At 41.6% G+C, this 15,385-nt stretch overlaps 1 protein-coding gene across 4 annotated transcripts in view; it reads left to right on the top strand.

The window, feature by feature from the left end:
* The first annotated feature begins 6,978 nt into the window (after positions 1–6,978).
* Positions 6,979–15,385, top strand: part of DPY19L4 (dpy-19 like 4) — a 70,551-nt gene continuing 62,144 nt past the window's right edge. For 3 of the 4 annotated variants that reach the window (XM_047726167.1, XM_047726168.1, XM_047726165.1), the window contains exons 1-3: positions 6,979–7,432; positions 14,562–14,672; positions 15,314–15,335. In XM_047726167.1, coding sequence (XP_047582123.1) covers positions 6,994–7,432; positions 14,562–14,672; positions 15,314–15,335 — 572 coding nt within the window. In that variant the 5' untranslated portion in view covers positions 6,979–6,993. The remainder of the gene's footprint in view (positions 7,433–14,561; positions 14,673–15,313; positions 15,336–15,385) is intronic. The other variant, XM_047726166.1, reaches the window with a different exon arrangement.

Here is a 15,385-nt window from a genome sequence, read left to right as displayed (position 1 = left end):
GACAGCGAGAGAGGGAGCACAGCAGGGAGAGTGGGGGAGGGAGAAGCAGGCTTCCTGCTGAGCAGGGAACCCGATGTGGGACTCGATCTCGAGACCCTGGGATCACAACCTGAGCCCAAGGCAGACACTCAACAACTGAGGCACCCAGGTGCCCTGTTCTTTCTTTTTTTTTTTAAATGATTTTATTTATTTGTTTATTTGACAGCGAGAGATAGCAAGGAGGGGGAGGGGGAGAGGGAGAAGCAGGCTTCCTGCCCAGCTGGGAGCCCAAAGCAGGGCTCGATCCCAGGCTTGACCTGAGTGGAAGGCCGATGCTCAACGACTGAGCCACCCAGGCACCCCTGTATGTTCTTAAAAAAAAAAAAAGTTATTGAGGTCTGACTGAAATACAAAAAGAGGCACATATTTAACATATACAACTCGGTAAGTTTGAGTTAAGTTTACACAGGTGAAAACCATCACCACAATCAATGCCACAAACATTCATCCCCTCCAAAAGTTTCCTCCTGGCCTCTTTGTTTTTCATATGTGTGCGTTAATAACACACATAATGATTACATGTTCTTAAAAATCTTTTTGAAGGAAAAAAAAATCTTTTGAAGGTTCCCATTTGCTGCAGGAAAAACCCCTCCCACGTATGGCCACGTGATACTACATGGACTGCCTCCCACTACTTGCTGAGCTTTTTCCAAGACACTCATCTCATATACTACATTTTGTTGTACTTTTTCTAGTCCTTTGCCATCTTTGTCTGAAACAACTTTTTTTCCCCTCTTATTCCTCTCTTCACTGACCAATTGCTACACAGAAATAATTGCCTGAGGAAGGTCTTTCCGATTCCCTAGATCTCCCTATAATCAGCTTCCTAGCTATTCTAACTTTCATCAGAGCAATGTGTAACTCCTTCCCCACTGTATCCTTAGTGACTAGCCCCTGCTTGGGATATATATACATAATACCTGTTTGTTGAATGAACAAGTTTATGTTCATTCCTGAAGGGGAAAACTAATGTGATTCTAAAAAAAAAAAAAGTAATTACATACAGCTTTCAGAATTTTCATAAATTTTAATGTTGCTAAACAGAAAAAATTGTTTTTCTTTAACACCATTAAAAATGTTAAAATGAGGAGCACCTGGGTGGCTAAGTTAATTAAGCGTCTGCCTTTGGCTAGGGTCATGATCTTAGGGTGGTGGGATCAAGCCCTGCATTGGGCTACCTGCTCATTGGGAAGTCTGCTTTTCCCTGTGCGCCCACCTTGTGCTTGCTCTCTCTCTCAAATAAATAAAAATATTTTAAAGATGTTAAAATGCATTAGTGCAGTTATTAATGGTATGCTTTTTACACTGAAAAACACATCCAAGGAGACAGTTTGGTATAAAATTTACCTACGCATCACGATTTTGGCTGCTTCTGCCATCTACTGGGCATGTAGTGCTACTGGCTCATCAGGGTCCTATTCTAAGATTCCAGCTTAGATTAGATATCTAAAATTCCAATAGGATTTTAAAATTTTATCTATATCTAAGTCATGTCATAATTGATTTTTTACTGTATTTTTAAAAATAAATGTTATGCCAATTCCCCTATTACACATAAATTGTTACATTGCTAAGTCACAATTTTGGTGGGAAACAATCCCCCCCCACCCAAATCATTATGCTCTTTTGGTTTTAAGATCCCTATAATTTGCAAGTGTGATTAGTTCTCAACATGGCAGGTCTAGATATGTCTGATAAGTTATTATTATTATTTTTTAAAGATTTTATTTATTTATTTGACAGACGGAGATCACAAGTAGGCAGAGAAGCAGGCAGAGAGAGAGGAGGAAGCAGGCTCCCTGCTGAGCAGAGAGCCTGATGCGGGGCTCGATCCCAGGACCCTGGGATCATGACCTTGCCAATGGCAAAGGCTTTAACCCACTGAGCCACCCAGGCGCCCCTGTCTGATAAATTATGATTTGAGAAGTTATTCAGTGGTCACTCCGAGGCTGTACTGGGCCAATGCAGGTCTGGCCCGAGCCCTTTACAGCATGGCAAAACAGCAGAAACAACTTCATACATTAGGGTTTTAGAAATGACAGATTTTGTTCCTGAATTTGTGCAACTGATGTACTCAGAGTCTGCCTGCTATCTAACAGCCTCCCCTCTATCATAAGAAAGAATTTAATGTGTTAATTACATGTTCCCAGAAGGCTTGAAAGCAATCAGTGTTGGGTGGCTTTGAATGAGGCAGTCTGAATTCATATAAATAGAGCTGCCAGAGTTAGCAAAAATGAACAAAACACTAAGCCAAACTGAAGAATAAAACAAATACTCAATTAAATGGAAATTTCAGGCAAACAACAGATAATTTTTAGTATTAAATATGGCTGAATATTATATGGGACATAGTTATACTAAAGCGTCCTGTATTTTATCTGGCAACTCTAATGTAATTCAAATCAATTCAACTTCACAAATATTTAGAGGGCTTACTATCTGAAAGAAGAGAGGAAACAATCTTGGGACAACGTCAGCAACCTGTGTCTTTACTAAAATCTCTTTGCTGGGAAAATCTCGATAATAGACCACTATGTTCCAATAAAGTTTTGCTTTTATTTTTCTTAAGATTTTACATGGGGGGTGGGGGAGTGGGAAGAGGTAGAGGGAGAAGAAGAAGTAGACTCTCCACGGAGCAGGGACCCGCATGCCGGGCTTCATCCTAGGACCCCCAGGATCATGACCTCAACTGAAGGCAGCCACTCAACCGATCTAGCCACCCAGACACCCATTTTGCTTTTATTAATGAGTATATTGTCTCACATGACCCATTAGGTCAAACATCTCTTTCTAGAGGAGTTTTAACTCTAGAAAAGAACTGAACTTTAGAAAATCTCCTAGGGGCACCTAGGGGCACCTGGGTGGCCCAGTGGGTTAAAGCCTCTGCCTTCAGCTCAGGTCATGATCCCAGGGTCCTGGGATGGAGCCCTGCATTGGGCTCTCTGCTCAGCAGGGAGCCATCTTCCCTTCCTCTCTCTCTCCCTGCCTCTCTGCCTGCTTGTGATCTCTGTCAAATAAATAAATAAAATCTTTAAAGAAAAAAAAAAAAGAAAATCTCCTAAGATGTCTAATATGTTCAATTTTAAAAATATTTAAATAGAACACATTTTTTAAAAAAGATATTATTTATTTATTTGACAGAGATCACAAGCAGACAGAGAGGCAAGCAGAGAGAAAGGGGGAAGCAGGCTCCCCACTGAGCAGAGAGCCCAATTCGGGGCTCCATCCCAGGACCCTGAGATCATGACCTGAGCCAAAGGCAGAGGCTTTAATCCACTGGGCCACCCAGGCGCCCCTAGAATACATTTTTTTAAAAAAAGATTGTATCTATTAGAGAGAGAGGGAGAGAGCAAAAACAGGTGGAGGGGGAGAGGGAGAAGCAGGCTCCCTGCTAAGCGGGGAGGCCCCAACATGGAGCTCAACTGTGGGGCTTGATCACAGGACCCTGGGATCATGATCTGAGTCAAAGACAGATGCTTAACTGAGCCACCCAAGAGCCCCTAACTAGAACATACATTGTTTAGTCTATCCCACTTGGGAGGATTATACATTTCACAGTTTGACCTTGTTGGTTTGCATGATTGTTGCTCTCCCAGTCAGTGGAAAAGGACAGTAAGTCCTTACGATGAGTGACAATAGGGAAAATGTATTCAGTAGGCATGGAAGCTCAGCTTCAAACAATGAGGAACAGTGAGGAACAAGTTGAGAAGCAACTGCAGTTGCAACTGACAGTCTAAACCTTGATTCCTCTTTTAAAGAAAAGGTAAAGGGAAGAAAATCCCACATTAATCCAAAATCACAACCAGAATTAGTGAACAAAATAGCTTCAAATCAAGGGATAGTTCTGATGGTAGTACAGAATATAAGATTTATGTTGGTCTTCTAAGTCCCACCTACAGCTAATACTTGCTATTATCATCAACTTTTAAGTCAATTCTCAAAATATCTGTCTACAGTGTTTGTCTGTTTTCAAAGACTTGAAAGTGTGAGGATCAAACATGACCAAAATACAAGCCAGAATATAATGGCAGTAAGTGCGTCACATGTTTTCAAAAACAAATTGATCATATATGGTTTGGACTTCACAAAGGAGATGGTGTTTGAGAATAATATAAATATGTTTTTTTTAAAAGATTTTATTTATTTATTTGACAGAGATCACAAGTAGGCAGAGAGAGGAGGGGAAGCAGGCTCTCTGCTCAGCACTTTAACCCACTGAGTCACCCAGGCACCCCTATAAATGTGTTTTTAACCAATGGATAACTAAGGCTTTATTACATAATGAAGATAAAAAATTCCCTACCTTTAGGGGCACCTGGGTGGCTCAGTGGGTTAAGCCTCTGCCTTCAGCCCAGGTCATGATCTCAGGGTCCTGGGATGGAGCCCCACATTGGGCTCTCTGTTCAGCAGGGGGCCTGCTTCTCCCCTCTCTCTGCTTGTTGCTCTGCTTAGTTGTGATCTCTCTCTCTGTCAAATAAATTTAAAAAATAAATAAATCACTTTTTTAAAATTCCCAATATTTAATAGAAGAAAAGCTGAACTGATGCAAAGATTTACTAATTCTGTTCTGTTACTAATAATAAGATGAAAGATTTGATAGAATTTTTTAAAAATAGACTTTGCCTGCATTTTATTTCAAGTACGTAAGTCATCAGGGGCTTTTATCTTCTATTCTTCTCATACCTTGGCAGCATATAAAAAGCACATGATTAATTTCAAGATAGAAATCTCAGGAATCATCTTCAGCTCATCATGTATCACATCCAATTTGTCACCAGGTGCTATAGATTTTCTCTCCAGCATCCTTTGAGTCCATTCTTCTTGAACATTTTTATTTCCATGCCCTTATTCCAAGTCTTTATTCCTCACCCAATTTACTACTGTAGCCTCCTAAGCTCCATTTCCATGACTTAACTTCTTAAAACAAAGAACATTTTATATCACTCCCTAACATCCATTGCATACAGAAGGGATCCTCAAACTTCCAGAGGTGGCAGAAAATCATACTGTTTCTTTGGGAGCATATTGCAAGTAAAAGACCATTTAAGAGGGGCGCCTGTCTTCGGCTCAGGTCATGATCCCAGGGTCCTGGGATGGAGCCCCGAATCGGGCTCTCTTCTCGGCAGGGAGCCTGCTTCCCTTGCTCTCTCTCTGCCTGCCTCTATGCCTACTTGTGATCTCTCTTTGTCAAATAAATAAATAAAATCTTAAAAAAAAAGAGAGAGAGACCATTTAAGAAAATAAGAGGTCTTTAGGTCAAGGTGAGGCAAACTTCGATGAAACAAACCTTCAGATTTTGGACTGGAAACTAGCAGTCCATGACTGCAGTGGTAAAATAATCAAGTTATCATCAGAAGTGATCTTTGGACCATGCATTTGGACCATCATTAGGGAATTATGGAAACTGAAAACTCAGGTATAATGCCTGCTGCAAGGCAACATCTTGAGCACTTAGGATTCTATCTTTTGAGATCATGTATACATTTTGGAAAAGAAAAAAAGGGCCTATTTCTCTCAGAGCAAAATGAGAGATTGAGGGGAAATAAAATGTTCCACTCTCATTATCCTTATGTGGAGTGTTCAGGGTTCAAGGGAAGAACAGTGTTTCTACTATGGAACACAATCATGATTCCATTGATTTCTATGTAAAGATTGAATAACGATCTTTCTCTTTTCATGATTCCCTTTACAGTTTAAGAGGCTGTTTTTCCTCTCTGCCCATTAGAGCAGGCACATTGGCAATTAAGCCCATCAGTCACCCTGAGGTGATAATGAAGGAACTATAGGAGGAGTGGGCATCACCTTAAGACTCTTGAGTAGGAAAACAGTGGGCCTCAGTGGCCACTGTATTGTTCCCCAGGAGGTGGGGCCCTTGCAGTAAGGGTCATCTGATAAGGATACTCTGCTATCTACTGCCCATTACACTGGGTCCTCGCATATCTTGTGGTTTTCAAGGTCCACACATTCTGTTCCTGCTCTGCGTTGATCCGGGTCTTTTCTGGTCTACTGGCAACCTCCACTGTGTTTCTAACTCCGGGTGCAGTGTTGTTTAAGGGTGAGACATAGTTACAGGCAATCAAAGGCATAAAAAGCATTCCTTGAACTGTTTTTTGCGCAGCACTGAAAAGCGATAGCTTCTCTCCAAATATCCTAACTTGACAAAGGTGCTATTAGGAGAATCTTGCTGCCTGCTAAGAATGGGACGTCCATAATTACCCCATGACTTCAGCGAGTTCTGGTGCTTTTTTTCTCTCTCTCTAAAATGAGCATTTTGGGGGCGCCTGGGTGGCTCAGTGGGTTAAAGCCTCTGCCTTCCGCTCGGGTCATGATCCCAAGGTCCTGGGATCGAGCCCCACATGGGGCTCTCTGTTCGGCGGGGAGCCTGCTTCACCTCCCTCTCTCTCTGCCTGCCTCTCTGCCTACTTGTGATCTCTGTCAAATAAATAAAACCTTAAAAAAAAATAAAATAACATGAGCATTTTGTCAGTTCCTAAATCTACTTCCGAATACTGTTGGGGGAAAGTTCTGGTGTTTGTTGGAGAATGCCCGATGTAATAGCACAAGATCGGGTACACATAGCGCAGTAAGTGGAAACTATGGTCGGCCACCGTGGAATATCTAAATACATTCCGCTCCCGCATTTTAATCTTTTTTAAAAATAGTATCACGAAATGCGAATGTCTGTGTTTAACCAGTCTGGGACGTTATAAACACTGAGTGCCAAGTAGAAGCTTCCTTCGTGGAATGCTTGTGTCATCTAAGGTGGCCCACTAAACCACAGCGCCAACCGCGAGCATTCCGCCGCTCCGTGAAACCGCCGAGCGCGCAAGCACCGAGGGGAGCCCCGAGCCGTGCGCTCCAGCGCTAGCTCGCGCCAGCTTTGTGTCTGACACCTCGCCAGACCTTAGCTTCCTCTCGGTCAAACGGGGCGTGGATGTGGTCTGGGTCTGGAAGATGAAACTGATGATTTTCTCTGAGTCGAAGGACGAACGCCGCGGAACCCCCGCTGGGCGCCCAGCCTTCGGAAGGGTCGGACGAAGGGGGAGGGTGCCGGGAGCCGGGAGGAGGAGGCGGGGAAGAGGAGGCCGGGAGTGCCGGCCGTGGGCGGGGCCACCCGCGCAGTCGAGTTGTCTTCCTGCCCAGGCAGGCCTGGGCGCGCCAGCAAAACGCTCCGGCCGCCCTCCGCTCCCGGCTCTCTGGTTCCTGGGCCGCCGGGCGGGACGCGGTTGGCCGCGACACCGAAGGGGGGCGGGTCAGGAAGTGGGGGCGCGGCGGCCGGGAGCGGTCTTGGGGCTGCGGAGGGGTTCGGCGACGCGGAGGGCCGGAGACTCCGGGCCGCGCGGGACCCGGAGGGGCACCCGGGCCTCCGCGGAGACCATGGCGGAGGAAGAAGGTGAGGGCTCTCGGGAAAGGGAGGGACGCCAACTGTCGCTCGTGGTCTCGGGAAAGGGAGGCGGGGGCGCGAGGGGCCCAGAGGCCTGGGCTGCGGACGGTCAGTGGCCGCGGCTGCGCGAGGGGTGGCTGCGTGGGGGCGGTGAAGGAGCGGGGCGGGGGCGGCGCGGGGACATTTGGGAGCGGAGTGAATGGCCCGAAGTTTTGTCCGCCTCAGTGGGAAGCAAAGGTGGAGCTTAAAGTTGGGAATGAGGTAGGGAGAGAAAAAGCTGTGTTCGTGTGTTGCGGAGGGAAGGGGGTACTCCCGAGGGGGAGGGCTTCTAGCAGACAGTCAATGGGGTGGGAGGCGCAGTTTGGGTTAGAAGATGGAGGCTTAGGTGCTGGAGTGCATATTTGAAAGTGATAGTGTTTAACCAAATGCCCTCACTCTGAGTGCCTTCTTCAGGGGTCTGGGGATACTGACAAATACGAGGTCCGGGGGTGGGGTGGGGGGAGCAGCCTCACGCGGAAGGTATGGAAAGAGGCAGGAATTTGGGGTTAACGAGGTAAGATGAATTGGGAGGGGAAACTGAAGAAGGCCAGTTCGTTTATAGGTTAGGAGGAGATGGCAAAGGGCTGAGCGATGTAGGAAGTTTGGGAGGATTAGGAAGCCAGGAGTGCTTTGAGAGTGAAAGTGGGTGAGCTGGAGAAAGCTTCCCATGCCCGCACACGGCCCGTGCTAAGAAAATTAATTTCTTCGGTAATATTTATTCATAGAAAATGATAGGTATGAGAGAAAAATGGGGAGTTGTAGGAACTTAGCAGCTAATGGTAGATATTACAGGAAACATTCATGGCATAATAACTTCATCATTGATACCCGTGCTAGTTTTAGGAACAGATATATATGGTAGTGTTGCTTGACAGAGCAGTTAGATTTTGAATTCTGGTGGGAAAAATAACTTTTTACCTTCTTGAGTGCAGTTGTGAATGTGATCTCATTTAGATTTAAACCTTTTTTTTTTTTTTAAGATTTTATTTATTTGACAGAGAGAGACACAGTGAGAGAGGGAGCACAAGAGGGGGAGTGGGAAAGGGAGAAGTAGGCTTCCTGCCAACCTGCGAGCCCCGATGGGGGTGGGGCTCCAGCCCAGGAACCGGGGACCGTGACCTGAGCTGAAGGCAGATGCTTAAGGACTGAGCCACCCTGGCGACCCTAGATTTAAATCTTATTGAACCAAGAATGCAAAGAGGGAATTTCAAGAATGCAGTGGAAAGCAATTTTTTAAAAACTGTTTTCTGCTCTTTGGTTTGCTGCCTTGTCCCTATGCTCACACTGGTTTCATATTTGACTCCTCTTTCTTGAGTTTTCAGAGTGTTAAAGTCTATCTAAAGACACTCTACCTAAAAAGGTCAAAACAACGCTGTTTTTAGTTGGTAAGGAAGAGTGTAATTCCACTTGTTACCTTGGTTTTATCTTCTGTTGCAGTAGTTTAAGACATTTCTTTATATTTTTTCTTTTTCTGAGTAGTTGCAAATCTGTGGAGTAGGTTGATAAACTAGCTTGTGTGTTTGCATGAACACTTTCACGCTTAAGCTAAAGCATGAAAAATTAATAGCGCGATACTAAAAGTCTTTAATATTGTACATCATGCAAAATGAGAGATTGTTTTAGGAGATTATTGTTACACTTAATTAAATTAGTGTGATGTGGAACTAATTAAAAAGGCCATACCATTTTGTAAAATTTATTGATGGGGTATAAAATGAAAAGTGATTTTTGGTTGTAGAATTACTGATAATCCAAAAGCAAATATATCTTATATGGAACAATTAATGTATTGAAGTTTTGTTAAAATATAGTTTCATTTGGCAGCTTTTTAATTCCATAAACATTTGGGTGCCTGCTGTATTAGGTGCTGGGATATAATAATCAACAATAAATGAGTAATTATAGTCTTACTTATTATAATAATGCTAGTAATAATATTTATAGCAAACATATCTGTGTACTAGGCACGATTCTGAATGCTTTGCATTTATTTGGCACTCTATAAATTTTTTTTAAAATACATATTATCCGGGGCTCCTGGGTGGCTCAGTCAGTTAAGCGTCTGCCTTTGGCTCAGGTCACCATTCCAGGGTCCTGGAAGACAGCCCTGCATCGGGCTCCTTGCTCAGCGGGAAGCCCAATTTCCCCTCTCCCTCTGCCTGCTGTTCCCCCTGCCTGTACACATGTGCTCTCTCCCTCTGTCAAATAAATAAATAAAAGCTTAAAAAAAAAACCCACAAAATACATATTATCTTAAAATTAGACTAAATGGTGTATTTTAGTTGTATCTAGATGTTCCCTATACCCCCTTTTTGCTCACCATTCACATTCACTTGGGTCCTTTTCATTGTCCTGCTGTTGCCCCAGGTAAATAATTTTTTGAGAATCTCATCTTACAAAAAGTGTCTTCATTGTTGCAGCAGAGGGTCAGGTTTTTCATACTTATCCTTCTTGAAATAAATGTTAGAGCAGAGAGAAGTGACAACTTTGAGTAGAGCAGCATTAATACTTCATTTGGAAATTGCTGTGTGTTGTCTGGATGGACATTTGCAGGCCTCTTTGTAGCTCTGCTAGCTATCTCATGTGAAGATCACTGGACCAGAGCCTGAAATGGCAGGTTATTTTTGTGGCTATGTTATCATTTTCATTTAGTTTGACTTTTTCTTTATAATGCTAAAGATGTAAGAAAGAAAAGGAAACTTAAATTCTATCCTAGAGTTTTCCTATCACACTGGACATGGATCCTACTTAAAAAAACAAACAAATGGTGCCTGGGTGGCTTAGTTCATTGAGGTGTTGCCTTCTGCTCAGGTCATGATCTCAGGGTCTTAGGATCAAGCAGGGAGTCTGCTTCTTCCTTTCCCTCTGCCCTCCCTTCCTGCTTGTTCTCTCTCTCTCAAATAAATAAAATCTTTAAAAACAAACAAATAAACAAACCAAAACTCCCAAGGTACCTGCTCAGTATCTTAAAACGTATACCATCTTAGAACCAAGAAGTTATAGTGTTATAGATCCTTTATAGATAATTTATTTGTATGGCCCTTTGTTGTTCCTAATACAGATTCTTAAAAAAATGACTTTATGCATCATTTGGGAATCTGTGCAAAATTTTTGTATAAGCTCTACTGTAAATAAAATCCATTTATATGTACTAAGACTAATTTAATGTCTCTGTAAAGTGGTTATTTATGAGGAAATTTTTTAAAAAGGAAAATGATAACTTTTTATAAAGGTCACTTTTTGTGTGATACCCCCTCCCAGTCTATCTTTATCTTAAATGTGTGCTTTTAGCCTTCCTCTAATAAAAAAGACCTACCTAACCCATTTGTAAACTACCTTAATAGATTTGTTAGCTTGTTTTCTGAAATTATCCATTTAAATTTTCAGAAAAAATTTAATACTGTCAATGTGTTTATCTTACAAGTGTAATAACTAAATAAACTTGGAGTTATATCACGCAGTTACTGTATCCTTCCTCCCATCTCCCTTCCAGCAATCCTCAGTTAGTTTCCTGTAGTTAAGAGTCTAAGATGTATCTCCCTGTCTGATTTCATCTTATTTTTTCCTTCCATTCCCCTGTGTTCATCTCTTGTTTCTTAAATTCCACATGTGAGTGAAATCATATGATATTTGTCTTTCCCTGACTGACTTATTTTGCTTAGCATAATACCCTGTCATTCTGTTCATGTCATTGCAAATGGCAAGATTTCATTCTTTTAATAGTTGAGTGATACTCCATTGTGTATATATATATACCACATCTTCTTTATCCATCCATAAATGGATATCTGGGCTTTTTCCATATTTTGGCTGTTGTAGACATTGCTGTGATAATTATTGGGATGCATGTGCCCCTAAATCTTCATTTTTGTTGGGTACTTTTATTTTTATTTTTTATTTATTTTTTATTTTTTTAATTTTTATTTATTTGACAGAGAGATCACAAGCAGGCAGAGAGGCAGGCAGAGAGAGAGGAGGAAACAGGCTCCCCGCCGAGCAGAGAGCCTGATGCGGGGCTTGATCCCAGGACTCTGAGATCACGACCTGAGCCGAAGGCAGCGGCTTAACCCACTGAGCCACCCAGGCGCCCCTGTTGGGTACTTTTAACTTTTGCTTTATTCCAAAGCAGAGAAAAGTTAAAAAGTGTCATGAAAAAGAAATATAGTAATATCTATTAATTGACCCAGATTTATGTGCAGAAATACTGAAAATCTGGGGCGTTTGGATGGCACAGTCAGTTGGGCGTCCAACTCTTGGTTTTGGCTGGGGTTGTGATCTCAGGGTCATGGAATTGAGTCATATTCAACATGGAGTCCGCTTGAGATTCACTGCCAGTCCCCCAATGTGTGTGCATACGCTCTCTCTCTCTCTCTCTCTGAAGTTAAAAAACCCTCAAAATCTGAGGTATGGCTCTTCTAATAATAATGTCATTTTTCTAATCTGTTCCCTGGCTTTAGTACTTAAGTACAAAATAAATGATATTATAGAAATGTATGGAATCCACTAAATATACAGTTTTTTTTTTTTAAAACCTTGATGCCAGTTTTAAAGATACTTTAGCAAACTTGAATTTGCTTTGAAGCTATTTAAAAATATATACTTTTGCGGGGGGAGCCTGGCTGGCTCAGTTGAAAGAACATGTGACTCTTGTTCTTGATAGTCATGAGTTTGAGCCCCACACTGGTTGTAGATATTACAAAAAAAATTAAAAAAATATATATTTGTTTTTCATTTTCCACAATAAACCTAGAATCCTTCATCTGATCAGCAGCAGCAGGTTCATTCTCCTTTATTGACTCCTCTTTTTAGACTCAATTCATAGCCTAAGGTCATCCCTAAGAGAAAAAAGAAAACTCTCCACCACTCTAGTAAGGAGGAAATAAATTCTTGAACCACCTTATAAGCTTGGTTGGACAGTTTGTATCAACAAGACAGTCATAGTCTACCTTATAAAATAATTAATTCTGGGGGCACCTGGGTGGCTCAGTTGGTTAAGCATCTGACTCTTGATCTCAGCTCAGGTATTAATTTCGGGGTCATGAGTTCAGCCCCTGTATTGGGCTTCATGATGGGTGTGGAGTCTACTTAAAAATAAAAAGAGGGGGGGGTGGGAGGTTGGGGGCACCAGGTGGTGGGTATTGTAGAGGGCACGGATTGCATGGAGCACTGGGTGTGGTGCAAAAATAATGAATACTGTTATGCTGAAAAAATAAAAAATTAATTAAAAAAAATAAAAAAAATAAAAAGAGGGAGCACCTGGGTGGCTCAGTTGGTTAAGCATCTGCCTTTGGCTCAGGTTATGATCCTGGGGTCCTGGGATTGAGCCCCACATTGGGCTTCCTGCTTAGTGGGGAGCCTGCTTCTCCCTCTGCTGCTCTCCCTGCTTCTGCTTTCTCTCTCTGTCAAATAAATAAATAAAATATTTTTTTAAAAAGAGATAATTAACTCTAGGAAAGAAAAGTAGTTAGGTTGAATATATAATTTTTTTAATTAATTTTTTATTTTTTCAGCATAACAGTATTCATTATTTTTGCACCACACCCAGTGCTCCATGCAATCCATGCCCTCTACAATACCCACCACCTGGTGCCCCCAACCTCTCACCCCCCACCCCTTCAAAATTCTCAGATCGTTTTTCAGAGTCCATAGTCTCTCATGGTTCACCTCCCCTTCCAATTTCCCTCAACTCCCTTCTCCTCTCCATCTCCCCTTGTCCTCCATGCTATTTGTTATGCTCCACAAATAAGTGAAACCATATGATAATTGACTCTCTCTGCTTGACTTATTTCACTCAGCATAATCTCTTCCAGTCCCGTGAATATATAAATTTTTTAAAAAGATTTTTATTTATTTATTTGACACACAGAGAGAGAAATCACAGCTAGGCAGAGAGGCAGGCAGAGAGAGGGGGGAAGCAGGCTCTCCGCTGAGCAGAGAGCCTGATGGGGGACTCGATCCCAGGACTCTGAGATCATGACCTGAGCTGAAAGCAGAGGCTTAACCCACTGAGCCACCCAGGTGCCCGAATATATAAATTTCTGTTTCATTTGGAATTTAGTTTACTGGTTTGGAGCTACTTTCTGCTTTTATATTTTTTATCAGACATAAAATGATAGTCTAATACTGGGAAATTTTCTGACAGTTTTCCACATATAAGGATATGCCTATTTCAAATATCTAAATCTATAAGACTATACAGTGATAAAACTACAGCACTGTGAAATTCTGCAGAATTTGCAAGACTTTTTTTTTTTTCATTTTACTTTATTTTTTTAAGATTTTGTTTATTTATCTGACAGAGAGACACAGTGAGAGAGGGAACACAAGTAGGGGGAATGGAAGAGGGAGAAGCAGGCTTCCTGCATACGGACTCAATCCCAGGATCCTGGGATCATGACCTGAGCCAAGGGCAGATGCCCAACGACTAAGCCACCCTGGCACCCCTTTGCAGGATTGTTTTAAAAATGAAGTATAGTTTTATGATCAATATATTTTGTTATATTCAGATTTAAAAAAAATTGTTAATCCTTGAATGATGAGTGTGGTACTCAGGTAACTAGAATAATATGCTAATGTATTTTTTCAAAATATTTTATTTATTTATTTTATAGAGAGACAGTCAGAGAGGGAATACAAGCAGGGGGAGTGGGAAGGGAAAAGCAGGCGCCCCGCCAAGCAGGGATCCTGACTTGGGACTTGATCCCAGGATCCTTGGATCACAACCTGAGCCCAAGGCAGATGCTTAACAACTGAGCCACCCAGGCACCCCTATGTTAATATGTTAAATAACATCATGTTCCCTAGTCATTCTGGAAGGGGGTTTACTTATTTTGGAATATTTTGAAAATAACATTATTAGAGCTTGTTGATTTATCAGTAGGACTCTGAAGGCTCAGGTGGAAGGCAGAACCTAAATTTCTTTCTGTATGAAAGACAGTCTGTCTAAATGAATAATTTATTTAATTGTGAAAAAAGTTATCTTTGGTACTAAAAGGTCTCCATGTGACTTTTGCCTTAGTATAATAAAAGTGGATTGGTTTGGGTTATAGATTAGAACAACTTGGTACACATTTTGCAATAACATCTTAAATTTTTTAAGGACCAACAGTAGAACTGCGCCAAAGAAAAAAGCTGAAGTCTTCAGAAAATAAGGAATCTGTCAAAGAAGAGAAAATCAGTGACACTCCAATTCCTGAAAGAGCTCCAAAACGTAAGTTAGATAAATTTGGAGTTTTTGTGCTACCATAACAATGGCTTTTTGTATGCTAGGTATTATATTTTATATTAATATTTTAAATGTGTATACCTGTTTTGAGATTAATTACATGGTATTATTAGTCAACTTTGGTTTTGCTGTAGAACAAACCCTAAATCTCACTGGTTTACAAAAAATGCTTATTTCTGACTAATGTTCCATGTTGTGGCTTCAGGTTGGCTGGTGTAGCTTCATGTGTCGTGAAGGAACAGCCCCTAGTTGGAATATTTTTTTTAAGACAGAGGAAAAGAGCAGGAGAATAGGTAGAGTCATGCAATGTCTCTTAAATTTTCTACTGAACTGACATTCAGTCACTTGTACTCAGATTCTGTTGACCCAAGGAAGCATATAAACAATCCAGACAGTGAAATGGAGAAGTATACCCTGACTACAGGAAAGAGATGGAGAAGTATACCCTGACTACAGGGAGGCATTGCAAGTCACATGGTAGTGGGGAGAGAGATCAATAATCATTTTGTAAGAAAGGACAAAATAAGTAGGAATAATAATATAACTATCACATTCTTTTCTTTTGGTCATAAATATTTACTTTTCTCCCTCAAACAAAATACACTCACTACCTCTCTGACCCCAAGGAAGATACTCAGTCTTACTAGTCCTGGAAGCAGTCTTTTTTTTTTTTTTGTCAGAGAGAGAGGAAGAGAGAG

This window comes from Lutra lutra, chromosome 4, assembly GCF_902655055.1.
Source record: "Lutra lutra chromosome 4, mLutLut1.2, whole genome shotgun sequence".
Lineage (NCBI taxonomy): Eukaryota > Metazoa > Chordata > Mammalia > Carnivora > Mustelidae > Lutra > Lutra lutra.
Note: the sequence above shows the minus strand (reverse complement) of the source record. Positions and strands in the feature narration are given on the sequence as shown.